Source organism: Drosophila sechellia, chromosome 2R (assembly GCF_004382195.2).
Source record: "Drosophila sechellia strain sech25 chromosome 2R, ASM438219v1, whole genome shotgun sequence".
Lineage (NCBI taxonomy): Eukaryota > Metazoa > Arthropoda > Insecta > Diptera > Drosophilidae > Drosophila > Drosophila sechellia.
Genome location: NC_045950.1, coordinates 6,005,243 through 6,025,518, shown reverse-complemented (window position 1 = coordinate 6,025,518; position 20,276 = coordinate 6,005,243). Strand labels below are relative to the sequence as shown.

At 44.3% G+C, this 20,276-nt stretch overlaps 2 protein-coding genes across 3 annotated transcripts in view; one reads left to right on the top strand and one right to left on the bottom strand.

Annotated features, from left to right (window-relative positions):
* Window positions 1-2,955: 2,955 nt before the first annotated feature.
* The window catches only part of LOC6608402, a 40,265-nt gene continuing 22,944 nt past the window's right edge, over window positions 2,956-20,276 (top strand). The window contains exons 1-2 of one of the 2 annotated variants that reach the window (XM_032715413.1): window positions 2,956-2,974; window positions 16,316-16,537. The gene's annotated coding sequence lies outside the window, so the exon portion shown is untranslated. The other variant, XM_002033100.2, reaches the window with a different exon arrangement.
* Window positions 11,776-16,322, bottom strand: LOC6608403 (sodium-dependent nutrient amino acid transporter 1). Its single transcript, XM_002033101.2, has 6 exons — window positions 16,154-16,322; window positions 13,862-14,328; window positions 13,252-13,483; window positions 12,822-13,196; window positions 12,126-12,769; window positions 11,776-12,063 (listed from the first exon to the last, which is right to left on the bottom strand). The coding sequence occupies exons 2-6, from the start codon at window positions 14,319-14,321 to the stop codon at window positions 11,810-11,812; spliced, it is 1,965 nt and encodes a 654-aa protein (XP_002033137.1). The 5' UTR covers window positions 14,322-14,328; window positions 16,154-16,322; the 3' UTR covers window positions 11,776-11,809.

Sequence of the window (20,276 nt, the reverse complement as noted above, 5' to 3'; positions counted from 1 at the left end):
TTTGACCTTATTTGTTGGTACGCTATGCGTTGTTGGAACACTCACGTCTCTCCCAGCAGCTTCATGCCCTTTTGATTGACCCTTTGGTAATTCATGAGTGCTCGAACAGATGCTTATACGCTTTTTAAGCCGTGACCAATTCCACTTATGAGCATATTTTACACGCAGCCAGCGGCGATAATTTTATCTTAAAAGTTAAATGTGCGCGTGTGTGGGCAATTAGGCGAGGAGTATTATCGGCCGTGCAACTAAAACTGCGCGAGAGGAGAAGTTCCCAGCGACAGCCACTGATTGTTGCTGCCGGGGAAGTCCCTTTTCCTTCCACTCGCGCACTCACACTTACTTACATATGTATGTATGTACACACGCACCCAAACTCGCACTCACACTGTGACAGACTGCAAACACCAACACTGTCGCATTTATCGCCGTGGAGCCATTAGATCCACGGGGAACTCAATGGACGTTGACGGCCGTCTTGCCAGCTGCATGCTAAATAAACCCCTCGAACAACAACTAAACCAGCTCAAGAGCCTTGTTCAGGGGATTCGACTGGAGGACACTCAGTATTTTTCTGTTCTTATCAAGAATATTCCTAAAAAAATGCATAGCTAATTACTATCTTTACAATATCCTCACTATTAGAGTACAAAATTAGTAGACTTCTACATTTTCTCAGTAAGAAATTAACTTAATTTTATTTTCTTATTTATTCAGCGATTATTAACACTGATTAATCTGGCTTATCCAAGTGAAATCCTATCTCTATTTAAACAATATTTTAATTGATTAATGGAGTGTTAACTATGATGTCTTGGCTGCTTTTTTAGCAGCTGTAAAGGCTTACGAACTTTTATGAAAACAGGCTTTAAAATCACTACTAAAACCACTTTAATGCACTTTCCTCGTACTTCCCCAGAGTGCAGAGCATACCCAAATGACGGGTTAAAAAAGCGCAGCAACGGCGAGCGACAGTTACAGCCCGAATGCGTTGTAATTGTCAGCTGAAAGGACATGCGAGGAGGAGGAGGGCCGATGGGGGTTGGGGTGGAGCTATCCTGGCCGGAACAATTGCCTCGATGCGGTGCTCAATTTGAGCCAGTGGCGCGTGTCGCAGAAGACGCCAATAAAGTCGTACGTCACTCCGAAGGAGAGTGTCCGGAAAAAAGGAATATGCTGCAAGTTGCAACAGACGTGCCATGAAATCCAAGGTGCAACGTCAAGGGGAACTGGGAGTCCAACTCAGTGGAATTATCGGAATCGGAAGGCATTCGAAGGGCTGAGCAAATTTGGGCATTTGATTTGTTTGAGAGGATTATTAATTACAGACCAGGAAGATGGCCACAAATCTGTTCGATTGCGAGGATGAGGCCCTGCTGCTGCATGAGGTGATACACTCCTGCCAAATGCCTGATCTATGGCCATTGGGACAACTTTAATTGGCCTGCCGGTGATTTATGCCGGAGCTCATTAATTATGCTTGTTAGCCCGATGTTGATTTAGTCACCTAGTCATGGGCCTGCCAACGGCTTTCGGGCCAAAAAATCATAGAGATACCAGCAGGGTCTCCAGTCCGCCTAACGAGGTACATAATTAGCAGCCCTTGAAATGCGATCTGTCCATCGGTGGCCAGTTAGCTACCTTACCTTCGGAAAATGACACTCTACCAAGCAGGGATTGGATTTATGGTGGGAACTAATGGCCAAGGAGTCCCCACAGCCATGTAAATCCTCCATCAGGTGGGCGAGTTCACAATGTTACAAGCTAAATCGAGCGTTGCAATTGCTGGCAATCGCCTCTTAACTCGTTCCAGCCAAATTCAATTATTTCCGTCGCCCACCGGCACCAGTAATGATATACATATAAACTGCTCCTGCGAGGGGATCGAATCAAAGGACCGACTTGAAATTGCATTTAGGCAACCTGTGCCGCCAACTGTGCACGCATTTTATGCATTTTATTGGACCAAAGGGAAACACGAAGCGAAGGTAGAGGTGAAGCCTTGTAGCTCAGACATCCAAGGTGTTCAGTGCTTTGCATCTGCAAATATAGGTATTAGATTAATGTTAGAGCTGCGCCACAGATTTCCAGCGAAATGAAATGGAATAATTGAGAGGTTGGAGTGCGGTTCGCAGCGCATCGGCATTTTCAAGCGTTTTTCTATTGCAAATAATTGGAATACCAAACTCGCTGTTAGAGATGAAAATTTCCATCACTGGCAAGTTTTAAATGGTGGAAAAATTTTAAGATCTTCTAATGATTTCGAACGCACAGAATTTGTTTACAGAAATTGGTTTATGTAACCATTATCAGGTTTGCTAGCCAATCGATTTAGACAAGTACTATAAGTTTACAGACCAATACCAATGTGTTTGTTCTTTTGTGCATATGGAGTCCGGTGAACCCTATGTTCTTAGTACACTTATAAAACATAAACATCATTAATTGAAAGTCTGCGCTTTTGGGGCTTTTGAAATTTATAAGCACACGTGCTGAAGGACAATTCCACTCCGTACTTCTGCTATCCTTTCTTTGCCAACGACGTGTTTGGTTTTTTGTCCCCGGTTGCCATGATTGCCGTGGACACCTTTGACCGGACGAGAACGCTCGTCATGCAGCGGCTTAAGACGCCGGCGATTTGACAGGAATAACAGACCAGACGCAAGGACTCGACACGACCTCCCACCTGGATCACTTGAAAGGGACGTAATGCATAATTGAAATCTCCGATTGCAACGACAGTTCCACGCAAAGCTGCCTGCTTTTCCTGCTTTTCGGGGCCATTGAAAAACGGCTACAATGTTTTCCAAACGACATCCACTGAAGGGCAGGCCGCATGCGCCGATTCGAGTGGAACCCATTGGAGGAACCCACGGTGTTCCTTCAAAAGCGAGGTGCTGGCCCAAGTGAAGCCTCAGTGCGACGTCGGCTGGCTAACCAGACGCTTGGCTCCAAAATTTGGAAAGGGGCAGAGGTGAATGGCGATATATTTCGATTCGAATTCTGGACTGGCGTAACGGTCTTTTGAATAATTGAAGCAGTGCGTGCCGAACTCGATACAAATTGATTGCTCATACGCCGCGTGGCCCGGCCCGGCACAAAGGAAAGGAAAATAGAAATTGTTGCATGCTCCCGGGCGCAATTGTTGATTGATATTTGTTGGTGCAGTGAGTGTGTGTGAGTGCGATTTGTGTGCGATTCAAATTCAAATGCTTTTTGATTAAAGCTCGCGCGTGAATAGTTTCCCATGCAATCGGAAAAATTTCTTGTGCCGCCCAAGTTCGCTAATTGCTCAATGGCGTTAGCATTGTTCTGGCTCTTCAATTTGTGGCGTAAGTTGGTGGTGGGCTGTACAGCTATACAGATTCTCCATGTTTATGGTGTTAGCAAATAGGCGTTGATCCCCAAATGGCAACAAAAATAACACAGAGTCAAGGACGATTTCGAACCGTTCTCACACGGTTTAATGCTCCTGCCTGCTGACTTTTTAGGGGCCATCTTTATTGCCAGGCAACTGGCAGGCTGCTATTTCTCATCGCTGCCTTTCTGCGAAATCACTTAGCAATTTGTGGCCCCATTCGAGAATCCTTTTCAGCGGCGCTTTCCTTTCTGCGGCTGTCATTGTGCAGTCTGTTTAATTTCACAATTCATTTCATGTCAATCGAATTGTCTATGGATGTCGGCCAGATTCTCCTCCTTCTCCTCCTGCGAAGAGGAGTCCTGCGACAAGTGTCGCTATCTCGGAACCGCAAAAAGGAGATAAGAAGGCGGCAAGTTGGCTGTCACGATGCTTGAGTTTGATGTATTAACGGATCCGGACTTCAAGCTTGGCTTGCAGCTGGAAATGGTCCATAAAATGCGAACGGCTCGCATTAAATTCGCCCATTCTGCGTCTGGTTTAGCTGGCGATAAACCTAATAGTAAACATTCCCCTTTGTTGACTCTATCTATTGGATTATGTCGTCTCCGACACAAAGCTTAAGAGCCTGGGTTTTTGGCCACGACATAGTTAAAGCTCTGTTATCTAGCCGGAGCTAGCTTTCACCAAGTGAGTCAAGTCTTGAAGTACACTTTTAAATCACTCGCCGTATAAAAGGCAAGCACAACTTTAGAAAGTCGTATTTAGTATGCATCGTAATAACTAAGCTCTATCAATTGATACAGCTTTTATTTAGCTTCTTATTTAGTAATAAATGCCTAGCATTGATCCCCTGCTAAATAATAGACAATAAGGTGGAGCTCGTATGCAATTCTAAATATTTAAGTAAATGATTGATTTGTCTTCTTAAATGCCAAAATAAGCTAAGATTTAGGCACTGCGCCTGATTTTCATAGAGCAATAATTTTATTTAAGCAAAATTCGAGCTTTAAGGACTTAAAGTTATTGCCGAAATATGTACAAAGTTACTTACAACATGCGTATATGTCTAAAATTTGTCCAAAAATAGATTATAAATAGATATGTCCTTTTATTATGAAAAAGCACTCTGGCAGTGCCATTTACGTGGCCGAAACAATTTGGTTGACAGGGCTGAGAGGCGAACAGGCAAACAGGCGAGTCGGGGCAAATCGTGGCAAATGGCGCGGACACCAGGGCGTATGCTTAATCGTTTTTCACACGGCCCAAACGACGGCAGCTGCAGAGGCGCTGCCTGATGGCCCGGACAAATGGAATATTCATATCTTGTGATAAACATACATCTAAACATAATCCATTGTGAAGTACTGGGAGTGCTTCAAACAAGTTGCTTACCTAACAAAAAGCGCCAAGGATGGAGGATAACCGCTCGCGTTCTGATTTCTGCCTTAGGAAGTTCGCGGCGCAACGCCTACATTTTTTGTGGCGGCTTTCGGCCGGCTTTACTTTTGCTGACTGCTATTTTATGGTGGCCATTAAAGGAAATTGAATATAATTTTGTTTGCTAAGCTCTTCCATAAACTCCCAAAAGGCCAAGTGGCTTGAGCTCTTGGTGTTGCCGTGTGATTCCCACCCACCACCATCCACCAACCTCAGTTTTTCATATTTTATCGGGTTTCGGGGGGCAGAAAAGGTCGGCCGTGGATTTCGCGTGCAACTCGGATTCTGGCCGCTGGCCAGTGGTTGGATGTGATTGGGAAATTGCACAAGAAGTGGCAGATTTCGCAGCTTATATTCGAGCCTACCCTTTGACCTCTGAGATGACGAATGAATCACCCATTTGTGTGCCCTGTACCACTACTGTTCAAATATCTTGGCATCCTGACAGCCAGTCTATACAGATTTGTTTGCTGGCCCGGATCCAGTCAATATTGTGGTCATTTGGACAGACTGGGCAGCAGCCACAGCTCTTAACTTTTAGCATCTTGGTCCGCCTGCTTACCGATTTCATTATTTATTCAAGTTCGTAGAGCAAAACCTGCATATTGGCACTCTGCTCCGCTTTTCGGGAGTGGGAATTCACAAATAATAAATTGTTTCTGCGGTTGCTCCGCCCATTCCACCCACTCCACCCATTTCCCCCTTTGTTTGGCCTTCACTTTGCCTGTTTGCTTTGGCTTAGTCCCCAGCCTGCTGTTTGTTCTTGCTGTTTGGTTATCTTTGGGGCTTTTCCCATGGATTTGCAATCGGACGGAAGAACATTGTTTTCATTTAATTTAAATGTTTTCGTATCATTGCTGTAAAACCCTTCAAAAATCATTTGTTACGTTATATTGTCGGGCATTTGCTTTTGACTATTTTCAAATGGATGGATTTAAATGATGAATGATTATGCAGAAGGGTTCTTAACAAGATGCCAATGCCTAAGAAAAAACTACAAATATTTATGTACATTGATCTTTTCTTATTTTACAGATACTTCAAAATAAAAGTCAAAAGGGAGCTGCTAGTTCTTAAAGCTCGGTGATTACGTATGCATATTTACTTAGAGATTTTGGAATTCTATTCCGTTTCCAGTTTAATACGAAACCACCGAAGTGGTTATCGGCCACTTTTCGCTGTTGTCGAATAGTCTTTTGTGGCTTGTGTTAAGTAAATGATTTGCCTGATTCACCAGGTGACAGCACATAAATTCAAGGAGTCTCTGTTCATCTGGCTGTGACACCATCATCAATCAATTTCACAGATAATTCACCAAAACATCATTGTAATTCGATGCAAAAAGCCATTTCCTTGCTGTTGTCATTGCTTAAATAAATAAATTCCTGGGCGATTGTCGAAAAAACATCTCACATAATTAAGACAAACCCTGCTTAAATTGACATCTCACCGAGAGCAAGCCGCCAAAAAAGACGAAAAATAAAATGGGAAAACATTTTATTTCAGTCCTTCCCCGCCAGATGATAAATTGAGTGATGACGCAAAAAGTGCTTCCGCTGAAAGCGAGGGACTCGCACCTGAACCCCATTGTCGACCGACTTCCCAAAGCGGAGCCATTGTAATTTTGATGAGAGCATAAGCCACGCAAGGTCAGCAGGACATTGCGCATACGACATTGTGAGCGGGCTGCGGTTAAATCTAATAAACATTTCCGCCCGCCTGCACGCATGAATGTTTTTGATGTGGATGAGATTAGGATGCTGCTCCCCAAGTTTTCGACTTGAGACGGCTGTTTTCAGCCAGGGCTTAATGTACTAGAAATGATGACCCAGTACCCGGGAGGCGCTTAAAACCAAGACATAGTTACGGGTAACTGACAGGCAGCCAACCGCTTCCCGCAATCATCATCCTCGGGCGGTGCCAAGATTCGCAGGCAGCTTTATTTGCTGAGAGATAAATCCACTTGACTGAGAAGTTGGCCCATTTAGATGGAATGAAAGATTTGATGCATGCGTCAAAGTTTTAATAGTGGACCATTTAAAAGGGTTTCTCAAGTGCCGGGGGTCATTTTTCGAATTTCCCTGCGATTAAATTAGCCCAAGTAGTGAAATCTCGAGCAGTAATTTGATTTCCGACTCCTAATTAACGCACAAGCTTAAAGTTACCGCTGTTGAAGCGACCTAACTGCTGTGCCAACTACACGTGTTTAACAAGTCCATGAAGTTCGTCACAAAGTTTGGTGCCTTTTCCTTTTTTCCTGCCAGCTGCCATTTGTGGCTTTCCCATTTTCCTGCGGACCAGCCGCTGACGTTGTCGTTGCGATGACGACATCCGGCGACATTTCTTTTCACTGCTCCAGACCGCTCTTCAGTCATCCATTCCAGGCTTTTCATCCTTCGTCCTTCGTCCTTGCCTGTCGCATCTGATTCCTGAATGTGGGCACTGTGGGCGCAGGGTCATTAAAAGCAAATATGTTGTGCGAAAACATGCCGTTCAAACTGTTTCAAGTTTGTATGATTGCGCGGGAAATCGGATTTAATCGAAGGGGTTGCAAAGATCTGGTTTATAATCGGGTAAAACGATGAGAATGAAATATTTAACAGATTTAAAGATAAAAGGCTTTATGGCTCTATTATACATAATCTTTCGATTGTTTTTACCCAGAGACTACGTCTTATGCGAACGAGATTGCTGCACTTAATTTATTATATCTGCTTTCCTCGAGGATGAAGAAATTCGTCTGAGGAAAGGTATTCCTTCTTAATTGCGCCAAAGGTGGTTGCCAGGCCACGGAGCGCTCCCAGTGCCGAAACTCCGTAAATGAGTTGGCAATTTAATGGGCTGTCCATGTGGAAGGAACCGGGATGCCCGTGCAACCATAGTTTGTGTCCCGTGGCGTGCCAGTTGGTGGTACATTCTGACCCATGGTGCAGGCCGGGTTGACAGTCAGCCATTGTGATGTCGGTTTTTGCACTGGCAGGATCCTTCCCCATTCCCATCTCCATTCCCGCTCCCATTCCCGTTCCCGTCTGGTGGCCTAATGTCTGTTTGGTTTCTTGGCACGACATGCCTGGCGTCTTGTGATGAAAAACTTATCATAAAACTTTGGCAAAACTGCAAAGTTGTCAAGGTTTTTGTCATTCGCCTGTGTCTCTATTCTCTGCGCTGTTTTTGAGCTTGTGGCTTGCTGAAATAATTATAAATAACTTAAAAGCAGCAAAGCGGCAACGGGCGGCAAAAACCGAGAGCCCATAAACAAATCCCATTCAGTGAGTGGTTGTTTGTGCCCCACAATGTATGCTAGGTTCAAGCACGCGATTTTTCGATTTTCGCATTTAATTCTTACGCTTTAATTGGCACTATAAACAGCTAATAAAATCGAAGCCACTCCACGTCAAATGGCCAATCGATGGCTGAAGAGCGGCCACTTCAAGCGAACAATAAAAATGCTCGAGCCAGGACATGAAAGTATCCGTGCACAGACACATATACATTGTCTGCCCAATGATTTGTTTGCCTTCGTCAGGCTACTGCTCCTGCTCCTGCCATTGACAGACTGTCATAAATATGATACACACAATATGGCAAGCCAAAAACTACAGATTCAGATACATAAACATGCACTGCCGAATAGGCAGATACGATGGTGTGTGCATTGGTAGAGGTAGTTGTAGCTGAAGTTGAAGTTGACATCCAGACTTCGAATCGTCGACCATCGACATAACAAACCGTTCAGGTACACGACTCCCACTGCCGTGTCCTTCGCCTAGGCAACGTTTGATGGAACGCCTGTCTACGGACTGACTTTCCGTATACACCCGTAACTTTGCCGCTCCACTCGAGCGTAAAAAGTGGCTGCAAGTTGTCGCCAAAAAATTAATTAATTAGATTTCATTGAATATAGAGCGTCTGCTTCTCAACGATTTTTAATCAGCTACAGTATTACTTAATTTTCGCGCCATTTTATAATTGGTCAAAAACGTATAATGAAACTGAAGAACAAAGACATCAATTTATTACTTACTTACTCTTACCAGATATTAACAGACATCATCAATGTTTTTTTTTTTTGAAAATTCCAAATCCTTAATTATTTTGATTTAATTGAGTTGTTAATATTGAGTTGCTAACAACGGTTTTCAGTTAACAGCAGTTTGATAAAACAAAAACTACTTAGTCAAATTAATTCGCGTCAACTTATACATTTGAAAGGTTTTTCCGGGAGGCATAAGTTAAATTGTATGGAAAATGTTGTGGCTCGAATTTCGCAATAAAGCCAACTTTTTGTTCAAGTGCTTAATACTCGTACAATAAAAAGTATTTTGACCAATTTAAATGGAAATTTACAGCAATTGCTTAGCGATTAGGAACAACCGAATTTCTCTAGACGAAGCATTTGGACCAGCATTTTTATGTGGACCACACTTTGAAGACATTTGTGGCTTATAAAGCTCGGTTGTAAATTTTTACAACAATGAGACAGGAATGCACCCCGTGGCGACCACTTCGCCGGAAGGAACCCAAAGGTGCGAAACAAATCCAGCTAAATGGCACTCAAACCAAATCACTGGCAATCTGTTTGGACTGCCAAAGAATGTAGTCTAATTTATTTAAATAATTTAAAATTTGGGCCCCACAAAATACAAAATAAACAAAGGGAAATAATAGCAGCTGTGTCTAGTCAAGTCATTGCCTTGAGATAAAAGAGGACCGTGGGATCGCGGGGTCGGCAGACAAAGCGTTCTTGGCCAACAAAAGGCCAAAAGTTAATGTGCGCCTAAGTAGCAGCCTCCCCGCTGTTGGCCCATTAAATCGCATCCATTGCGGCCCTTCCTCCTGGAAGCGTTCCGCATCCGACAAGTGGCAACTGGCGTCCTCCGCCGCGGAGGATCCTATCAGCGGCCAAAATGGGCCAGGAGGCCGGGAATCCGAGCCTTTGTCTGCGGCCAGTGCGTTGATTACTTTGGGGAAATGTGCGTGAAAGGTAAACGCCGTGTAGGTGGGCGGGCTGTCATTTTCTGTTTGCCGTCTGCCGCTCAACTTCAGCTGGCTGATTTATTTGCCCACCTTTTGGGCTTCCGGCGGCATTATTGTGATTTCGCCCATACTCGTATTCGTGCAATGAACTGCTGGGCTATGATTTTGCGTTGCCATTATGTGGCCATAAATCATCGCATCCCTGCAATAACAAGCGTAAATTATAATAAAGCCAAATATTTGCTTTCAATCCGGCTTTGGCACGGGGGGTCTAGCTCAGCCGCAAATGCTCAACTGACGTTGGCTTTAAAACTAAACTTTAACTAGCTCATTCATAATTTATCCTCCTTAAAACGTAGCGAGCCGAGAAAAAGCTCAAACTTTAATGGCTAATGGACATTGACCAGCGTTTCATATATAATTAAAACCAAGTGATTGCGTTGGCCAAATCCTTCTGTGGATTGTAAAATAATTTTAAATTTATTTCAACGTGGTATTCATTAGGATGCCTTCCTTGGATCGTGAGGAATTTTATTTGTGTATATTTTATTTATATGCTCGTCCCTCGTAATAAATCAACGCTTTTATTGGCTGCTGTCTCAACAGCAATATTTTAAAAAGCAATTCACAGTCCTTTTGTGCAAAATCAGTGGCTCTTTTATACACAAATTAATTCCGCTTACACTCAATAATGGCTGCTGTGGCATTCGATCGATGGAGAACGCCAGCATTCATTCTGGTTGTATAAATTTCCATTACGCATACGAACCGTTGACGCGGCCATAATGTCTCGTTATGTTTGACTTGTCCTGGAGAACAATGAAATTAAGTTGGATGGACAGACCCTCGGCCAACCACTTGAGCGAACAGCGCAAAGCCATGTGCGAGTGTTCCAGTTTGGCCATTAAAAACGCATTAACATGACACAATGGCTTGACAAATAACTCGAAATGCATTGGCTTTCCGCACGGGCGTTGCGCATACGCCGTGTGTTCATGACAGTGTAAGTGAGAGGCTCTTCATGCCGCTTAAATGCGTTTTATCAGTGCAATTACGCACACCCAGCTGCCGACAGGACAAAGCACCCAATGTCCTGGCCAGCAGACATCTTCATTAAGGTGGCAGCCATGTAGGTGTTCTGCGGATATATTTGCGTATATATTACGATCCACTGCTTAATTTATTGCTCCTATAGCCGTACACGCCTTTCAAATACTTCGCTCCGCTTGTCATTTGACAACATTCTGCTCATCCGCACAGCAGGCAGCCAGGGTATCCCCTCGTTTGCCTTCTACAAATTACTTTAATACTTTGCGCCCCATGTTACGCGGAAGTGCCTCCCAGCACACACATTTCGTGGAACTTTTTCTTTCAATCATAAAATCAGAACTTTCCACCCTTTATGGCATAATCAGTGCGAGTATACCAGCACACACGGGGGCTGCGAAAGGGGGCCACAGTGGAGTGGGTGGAGCCAGTGCCTCCGGCTGCAATTGTCTTGTCTTTTATAGTTCCGCCAGTTGCCGGCACTCACTAGAGATGCCAGGACGACACAAAAAAGTACTCTTGAGATACAGGAAGCTCGGTAGAAAGTTTTCCATTTTGGCATAAAATCGATAGTGAGAAAAGTACGGGTCTCTCTCCGTAATTCGAATGGATTTTGTGAGATAGAAGCTCTTAGGGAATTAATTTCTGATATCTGAGATTTGTTTCTAAACAAATATGGCATAGTCAAATAATTTTACAGATATAACACACTAATATTAAGTTTTTGCACACTCTCGCTCTCGCTTTAGTGTCCTCACTTACGACCTTCCTTTTGAGCCATGTCATATCTGAGGATATTGCGCATGGAGGTCTTACGATCGCCCCAAGAGCAACTCCAACTGTCATTTAATTTGGCACTTAAGCCAGGGGCAGGGACTGATTTTTATTATAAAAGGGTTGTGCTGTAGTCGAAGCAGAACCCGTGACCTCGTAAAGCGACTGAGTCGGCGGCATTAAATGGTATATAGTTTTATTGCTAATTCAATGCTAACCGAAGATATTGTCATAGATTTTGTGCCAGATACTGCTGCGCCGGAAGAGGGCGTTGGCGTTGCCCTCCTGGACGAACAGTTGGTACCGCTTGAGGGTCTGCGGGTCGCTGGGTCCCCAGTTGGGCAGTGGCTCAAAGGCTTTGCGGATGCGGGCCCAGAGACCCAAGTGCGAGGGCTGCTTCCGCACGGCGGGAATGGCCCAGAAGAGCACCTGACCCACGCCGAAGGCACTGAGGCACCAACCGAAAACTGAAAAAGTAACGATTTTATTAGCCATGATATGCTAGTGTGGGGTTAATCCCCCTGCTTACCGTAAACACCCGATTGGTAGGTGTAATCCTTGTACTTGAGGGGCTCGTACAGAACCAAGGTGTAGATGAGAATAGTGAGCATTAGCAGAGGAGTGACAACCGCCCAGCAGATGCGGTAGTACAGCGAGGTTTTGATGCCAATCATGAACTCCACGTCCCGGCAGAGTCGCTTCACCCCGTAGATCCAGGCAATGGTCACCAGTTCGAAGATGGCCAGCACCAGAGCCACAAACGTGACTCCAAAGTAGTCTACCAGGTTGAGCAGGAACTGGCCGCCGGGTGTGATGTACATAAGGCCCAGAAGGTAGCCTACAATGGCTATACCAACCACCACAGTCCAGTTCTTCAGGTGTCCGAACTGATCCTTGATCACGGTGGACATGCAGGAGGCCATGCCCACATTGCTGCCGATGCCCAGGACGAAGAGCATGAGGAAGAACAGCACAGAGAACAGCTGAGGGAGCCACTTAAACTTGGCAATGGCGTCCGGGTAGGATATGAAAGCCAGGCCGGGACCTCCGTTGACCACACTAGCGATGTCGGTGGTGTTGTTCTCGTACGCCAGGTTGCCCAGAATCCCGAAGATAATTACACCGGACAGTAGGGAGGTGAAGGTGTCCAGCGTGGTCACGATATTGGCATCCCTGAGGAGCAGGAACTCAGGTAAGGAACTTCAAGCCGGACATCTCCACTCACCTGTAAATGTTGTGGCCGAAGCGGTTGTACGAGGCGTACATGATGATGTTTCCGAAGCAAATGGCCAGTGAGAAGAACACCTGGGTGACGGCGGCGTACCAGACCTGCGGTTCCAGGAGCTTGTGCCACTGCGGCCGCAGGAAGTACAGCACGCCATCGAAGGCGCCCGGCAAGGTGAGTGCCCGCACCAGGAGCACCAGCATCACCATGTACGGAAAGAGGGCGAGGAAGTAGGAGGCCTTGCCCGAACTCTTCACACCCTTGAACATAATCCCCGCGATGACGATCCAGGCCACTGCTAGTGCCAGCGCCAGGCTCCAGCTGGGATATCCGATGCCATCATCGATGCTCGTCTTCTCGCGCAGAATGATGTTTCTGTGGGGGAATGAATGAGTACCGCATCCTGCCCAACTGCTGGATGCCCACTCACGTGAAATAGAACTCCGCCGAGGTGGTTCGCACTCCCGACCCTGCCAAGCTGGTGGCTCTGCTGGCCTCCTGCGGTTCCGAGTCCAGGCATTCTGTACCCCACTCCTCGCGGCAGTAGCTCCACGGCAAGGTCGGGTGGAAGGAGTCCACGAAGTATCGCAGTGTGAGCGCCATTAATGTGGCGTAGTAGGTGGTAACGATGCCCGTGGCCAGGACCTGTCCATATCCAATGCCTGTGTTGGTCGGAGATATTGATTGATTTTTGATATATAGTATTTCTCCAAATATTTCGGAATCTTAAATGCAAGTGCATATACGAGTATAAAGGAGTAACTAAATACTGTCTGTAAATGTATTAAAGTTCCTATTCAAAATAACTACCATATTTGAATGTTACTTGTGCAACGCATTACTATAAACTAACATAAGTTACATAATTATCTTTATCTATACTGTGAATACTGTGATTAAAATAACTAGTTGATAGAAACTAGTTAAGCAGTGCCACGAAATCTTTTTAATTGGGCCCAAACTTGATTTACGATGTCAGTTATGCATCATTAGTGCCAGATTGAAAAGCGATTAAATTACCGCAAACTAAGCCAACTCACCTCTCATGATGGGTGAAAAGTCGTAGACCTTCACACTGCCGCGACTCGAGAACTGGCCGAGCAGCATTTCCAAGTAGTACACGGGCTTGCCCACTAGAATCAGGACGATCAGGTAGGGTATCACGAAGGCTCCTCCTCCGTTCTCCAGTGCGGTAAAGGGGAACCTCCACACATTGCCCAGACCCACGCTCAGTGCGATGCAGGACATAAGAAACTCGATGTCGTTGTTCCAACTTTCGCGCTGTTTGCCCGGTTGCCCAGCTTCCACTCCAGGCGCGCTGTCGCCAGGACCTTGTGGTGGAGCTGAGCCTGATCCTTCAGGAAGCGGCTTCTTGCCATTGGAGGACTCATTGGGCTTGTATGCCCCTGGTATCGAGATGGTTGAGGCATTTAGTGAACCCACATACGCCTGGTTCATGTAGCCGTTGTCATTGTTGTTGTTATTGATTGTGGTTTCCATGTTGCAGCTGCAAATCAATCAGAAATGTGATTACACTAACCTTCAACTTAAGGCGCCCCAACTTAAGGTTACGTCCGGTTACGAGCGCTGGTCAAGTTTTGAGCCGCCAATTATGGCCATTGACGGACACCAATCACGATCGCTTACCGGCTCAGTGGGACAAAGACAAAGACAACGACAACGACGAAGACAAAGACAGAGGCAAGCTGGCAAGTCACTGACCCACTGACTTAGACGATTACACATTACATAACAATGGAGAGGTGGCGCTGCAGTCGACGCCTTGATGCACCCAAAACTGCATCGAACTGGTAACTGCAGCCGGGCCGGGCCAAAACGCTGGCAATTTGGCTGCCAAGCCGCAGGGCGAAACCAGTTTCCAGTTACAGGGAAAGATCTCCAAGCGTTTGGCTTTTTGCCATTTGGGCTCCATTCATAACACCACCTTTGGGCATCTCGTTTGCTCATTTGTCTCCGATGCGGGACAGCCACTTTCCCGGTGTCTCGGATTTCAGATTGATTTATTGCCGCACATGGAATATGGCAGTTCTCAGGCTGAGATTGTCTCAAGTCTTGCCAAACTTTCTTGCAACAAAGCCCGATGAAATCAGAACTGGTCAATAAGGCTTCTAACGCAGCTGCATTTAGTCGCTATTTTTTTAGATGTGCAATTTTGAAAGTGAAAATAATTAACGAACCACTTGTGCTATCCTCTTCCTGATTCAAAACCAGTTGCCAGCCAAGACATTGGCCTTGTTATCGCAGAAACCAGTTAACAAGCATTTACAGACAGTTTTTATGTGCTATTGATATGGTGACTCTGTGACTCACAGGAACAACTTAGCACTTTTGGACAGAATGCCGAATCAGATAAGATGTCGGGAATTCCAGACAGTCGAAAATTATAATTAGGAACCGAAATAGCTAGGGTATTGCCTCATCGACTCTTTTGAGCCGAAACCCCGGCTTGTTTACCTTTTGGATGACTCTAGATTGTGCCTTGCCATTTTGAGAGTTGCGCATGCGCAGCTGCTTCGCCGATTGTTCTCGTTGCAACAATGGAAAGTAAATGTGCACGAGCAACTTGCCACTTGGCATGGCTAAAAAATGTCAAAAGTCACGTGTAGGCTGCAATTACCTGCTAACTTGGCCCAAACAAACCGAACAAAACAGAGCGCGAAGAACGCGCCACAAAACTCGATAGCACGTTGTTTGATTTTTTTTGTTTTTTGGTGGGAGGTCTTTGTTGTTTTGGTTCTGCGATAAAGCCCAATAGCGCCAGACGTTCTAAATGGGTTTTATTATTTTATATTGGCAAGAGTCAATTATTTAATTGCACCCGAGGCGCTTTTGCATGGCGCTGACAGCTCTTTGTCTAAACACTTTGCCTGCTTTAATTTATTGCATAAAAAAGTGTGACTGGGTGTCACAAATTTCCACTGTAATGAAGTTATGGTGCCCAGTTGCTCTCTGGCAAAAGTATCTTTTTCTCTCAGCGACGCACTTATCTGCCAAACGCGAATGGAATCGTATAGTTTGCAGACATGCAATTAGAATCTTTAGGGTGTCAATAAAGATACCGTGCTAGTAAGGGTTTCGTCACGAAGCGACACATCACATCACATTTTTTGGCCATGGAAAATGTTTTGGATGAGTTTAGCATAGGCATACGTCACCATATTGGATGGATACTTCATGTTCCCCCCGATCATAATATGTTGTTTGTACTTCAAGCACACGACTTTTACGATACCACTCATTTCGGCTGTTTATCTTAGGGATTCCTTGAGTCAATCAAAAAAAAAGTAGGCTTTGCAAACTTATTTTATTACTTTTGCTCCACTTTCTGCCGGTATTATCTCGTCTTCAGAATTATGTTCTCAGGTGATCAGGAAACTGTAGCATTTTTGGCTTGATGTTCCCTTGAAAAATCACTGTCGCGGCCAAACACTTAATTGTATTTATTCAAACTTGATTTTTCCTCTATTTTGCAGTCACTCTGCGCTGCTGAACAATTGAATTCCGCTTAAGTATCCAAGCAAACCGCTCACCGCGAACGTCAAAAGCTCACTGAGCAGCTCTTTTCGCCCAGCGGCGCTTCAGGCGTTCGTATTCAGAATAAAAACAAACAAAGAAATAACTTGAAAACGCCGAGAAAATATAGCAAAAAATCCAAAAACAAGTTAGGAGGTGTTTTGGGCTTGACACAAGGCAAGGTAAGTGAAATTATGAAAATTAAGCTATTATGGGTCCGCCTGCGCGTAGCACTTGTGTTTCAAAGTGTTTCTTCTGCCCAAACGTGCTTCGAAGTGTTTTTTTTTTCGAAGAGTCAGTGACATAACACTTATTATTTCAGTTATTATAATAATAGTAATTATAGAAGCATGTTTTATACTTGTTTATTGTGTTACCTGCTGTTTCATTATCTTTCATTACACGTCTTCCAATAGTTAGCTAAGAACTTGGGGGAACATCTATTGTTAATAATTCTTCAGAGATTTACAATTGGCGTCAACTGTTTCCTTAAATTATCTCTTTTTTATCTCCCTATTTTAATAATCTGATTTTTTATATAACTTATTATTTTGTGCGGCATTTGATATCATTTTTAGATTATCTCTATCTGTTTTATGAATGAAAAGTGCCAGTATTGTGTGTTATCAGTGATTACACGACTTAAACGGTTGACAGATGTTCATTAGACGGTTAGGCAATTTAAAGGTATACGTATTTGTTGTTCCTGTTTTTACTTACCAAATAGAACTTAGTGTCTTAATAACATCGAATTTATTGATTGATTTGGAATAAATACTGTTCAAGTACCAGAGATCTTAACGAGGCATTCGGACGGACATACTAATGTGGCTAGTTAAACTTGGCTAGTGATATTGATCAACCATAAACACACTTTTTATACGCTTTCACAAATACTCCCACTAGTATCGATTTAAATAGTATTTTTAGCTAGTAGTCGAACTAGCCATTCTTATCATTACTATATCTGGATCTGAATGGCCGTTACTCGACCGTTACTACTGATTAAGATGCAATCACTGTGTGGGAAGGACCGATTTCTATTTTTAGCCCGAAGTCAACAGTACAAGTGTTATCATTATTTTTCAGATAGAATTATCGAATTATAACATTTTTATTGCCGAATTCGAACCTTCCGAGAAATTATATTTCCAAAAAGAAATGGTCAATATTTCCGAGAAATGTTTACACTTCAAAACAACGTAAACTGTCAGGCGGACCTGGCCTATGATAAGAAAGCCGACTACGTTTATTATTCTCACACGGAGTAACTACCTAATTGAAGTTTTTGGTCGGCGGCATCCAAGCGAACGCCCCGCTGCATTTTTGGCCATGAAAGTAAGAGCAAACATGTGTTAGAGCAAACATTTTAATTGGATGCAAATTTTCGACACTTGGTTGCTGCGGTTCGTTTACCAACTGCGGCTCGAGTTTAGAAAGAGAGCGGACGAGCACCGCAGAAAGAGACAGAACGATGGCAGTGGCGAACAATTTTCGGTTTTTACTGGCATTAAAACGCAAAATTGACCGCAACAAATTTACACAATTTCCATCGGAGCAACGTTGCTGCGTGGCCGTATTGATCCCAACAATTCAATTAAAATCTCAACGATGCTGGCCAAGTGCTGGGAATTGGCAATAGTGCCCTAAATCGCATTCCATCCCCAAATGAATTACAGCAATGACATCTATTTTACTTTTCAATTAAGAGCCATGGGAGTGCGATGGGATAGTCCGCCGGCGAAAATTAAATCTTTTTGCCATTTAAAATGTAATTAATTTTTAATGCACGCACATGCGGTGACGTTGACGGCTTACAGTGTCTGTTTATGGATGAATTTCGATGCGATTATCCGTTTTGCATGTGTCCTTGTGGCTTTTTAATTGGCCAGTCGGTAATTGTTTGGATAAAGGACTTAGCAACAATGTTTCGGAATGCTGGCTATGCAGTTGATTCGATTAATAAAAGCTAATGAGTTCTGTAAGTTGCGTTTGTCTGCGCCTGATTGCCACTTTAATAGTTGCTCCCTTTGTGATTTATTTTTGTTTTTTTTGTCTATAAAACTCACTGGTTAGAATTTAATTCTGTGACTGTTTTTTCGGGTTTCTTATCGCCCATTTAATTAGCCTTTCCAGTTGGTCACTACATTTAATTTTGGTCTGTTTGCCGGACTGAACTGACGACAATTACAATTACAGGAATTGTATAGAATTTCGCTAATTTACTGGACTAATTTGGCATTTTAATGAGCCACAGAGCCGCAGAGAAAATGACACAGCACCAGCGAACTGTGAATTTATGGCCGATGAGCATTTCCAACATTTCCAGCATTTCGAGCGTTCGAGTTGAGTTACAAATTTTCCCAGTCATTTATCAAGCGTTAGGAGGATATAAATCTCGTCCAAGCAAATAGCCAAGTAGCTGTGACATCGCAAACTACGCTATCCTGGCCAAAAGTCAAATCCAAGCCGTGTCCATAATGCCCAACGTCACGCAATTGTATTTGGCAGTGGAAGTGCAGGAGTCGCGCGGAGCCGGCATTATATTTTACTGCCTTCGACTGTAGGACATTAAAAACAAAGGACAACAAATGTCGCGAAGACAATGAGCCAGGTTAACGTGGCTGCCACAATGGCAGTTGTTTTGGCGGCATATGCCATGCGGCACGTGGCAGGCTGGCAGGTTGATTTATGCAGTCGGGAGAGATGAAAAATTGATGACTCAAATCCGACAGTTGAATTGCCTCCTTGGGGCGTCGTTTGCAGGTGTGATTCGGGCTCAACTCGATTTGATCCTTATCGCGTGTTTACTTAATTAAAACTACAGCAGCCAACGGACCGAACTGCCGTTCTAATTGAATCTAACTTGTAAGTTTTGCATCGAGATGTGGCTGTGTGCCGAATTAGTTGTGTGTGCTGTGGGCTGGCAATTAGCCGGATTACCTGGCCCGGCAAAGTAATTGGAATGAAATGCAATTTAGTTGCTATCTGGTGATCGGGAAATGCCGCAATTTGTTGGCAGGACCGCAGTCGAGAATCTGATGCATAAAGGGTTTTGCAAGTTGGCAGCATTCCAGCAGCCGGGCACGAAAAGTGCTGGTAATCTTGATGTTGCCACATGAAATGCCACAAGTGTCCGGCACTCCGTTGTAGCATACTTTCGGGCGCAGCCATTTGAATAGAAACCACATTAATCATACGCCCTGTGTCCCTGCCCCTTGCCAAAACGAAAACTAATTGAGCTGTGGTCGCTGCATTTCTCCATTGCTGCTGTGCTGCATTGCTAAATTTTGTTCTTTCTTCCCCACTCTCTTGCTTTCCATATCACGCATACGCCACATTGTCCACATATCAGCGTTGCAGCATATTAAGTCATTCCCGCTCGCTGGCGTTTGACAGGCAGTGTATATGAGAGTTTATGTATTTACATGTCTAAGAGCTTGTTAAAGTCACGTTTCTGGCAAATTCTATTATATTGTAAAGCATTTTCCCTATTTTGCGGCAAGTGCCAAGCGGCAGCTGCCATCTGGCAGTTCGCTGCATGCCATAAAAATGTCTATGGCACACGCAACTTGACTCCGGGTGAATGTCGGGTGAAAGTCCCAGCCCCTTTCCCATTCTCAGTCCCAGTTTCAGTCCGGAGCGCATTTCGTGCGTATGGAAAAAGGACGGGGCAACAAAAATCTGCAATTCATGCAATTTTCATGGAAAATTTGCCACGCCAAGAGAACAGAGAACATACATTGGAGCAAGGACACAACACGTCTGTGTACATATTCATGTGTGTATTAGGATCTGTGCTTTGAATGTCAAAATATTTTTGTGTTTGGCATTTCAAGCGTTAAATTTCTTCTGTCAACGCTCGTCCCCAGGAAAACTCACTCTCCATCTCATTGTATTGTCTGAGCAGCAGAGATATTT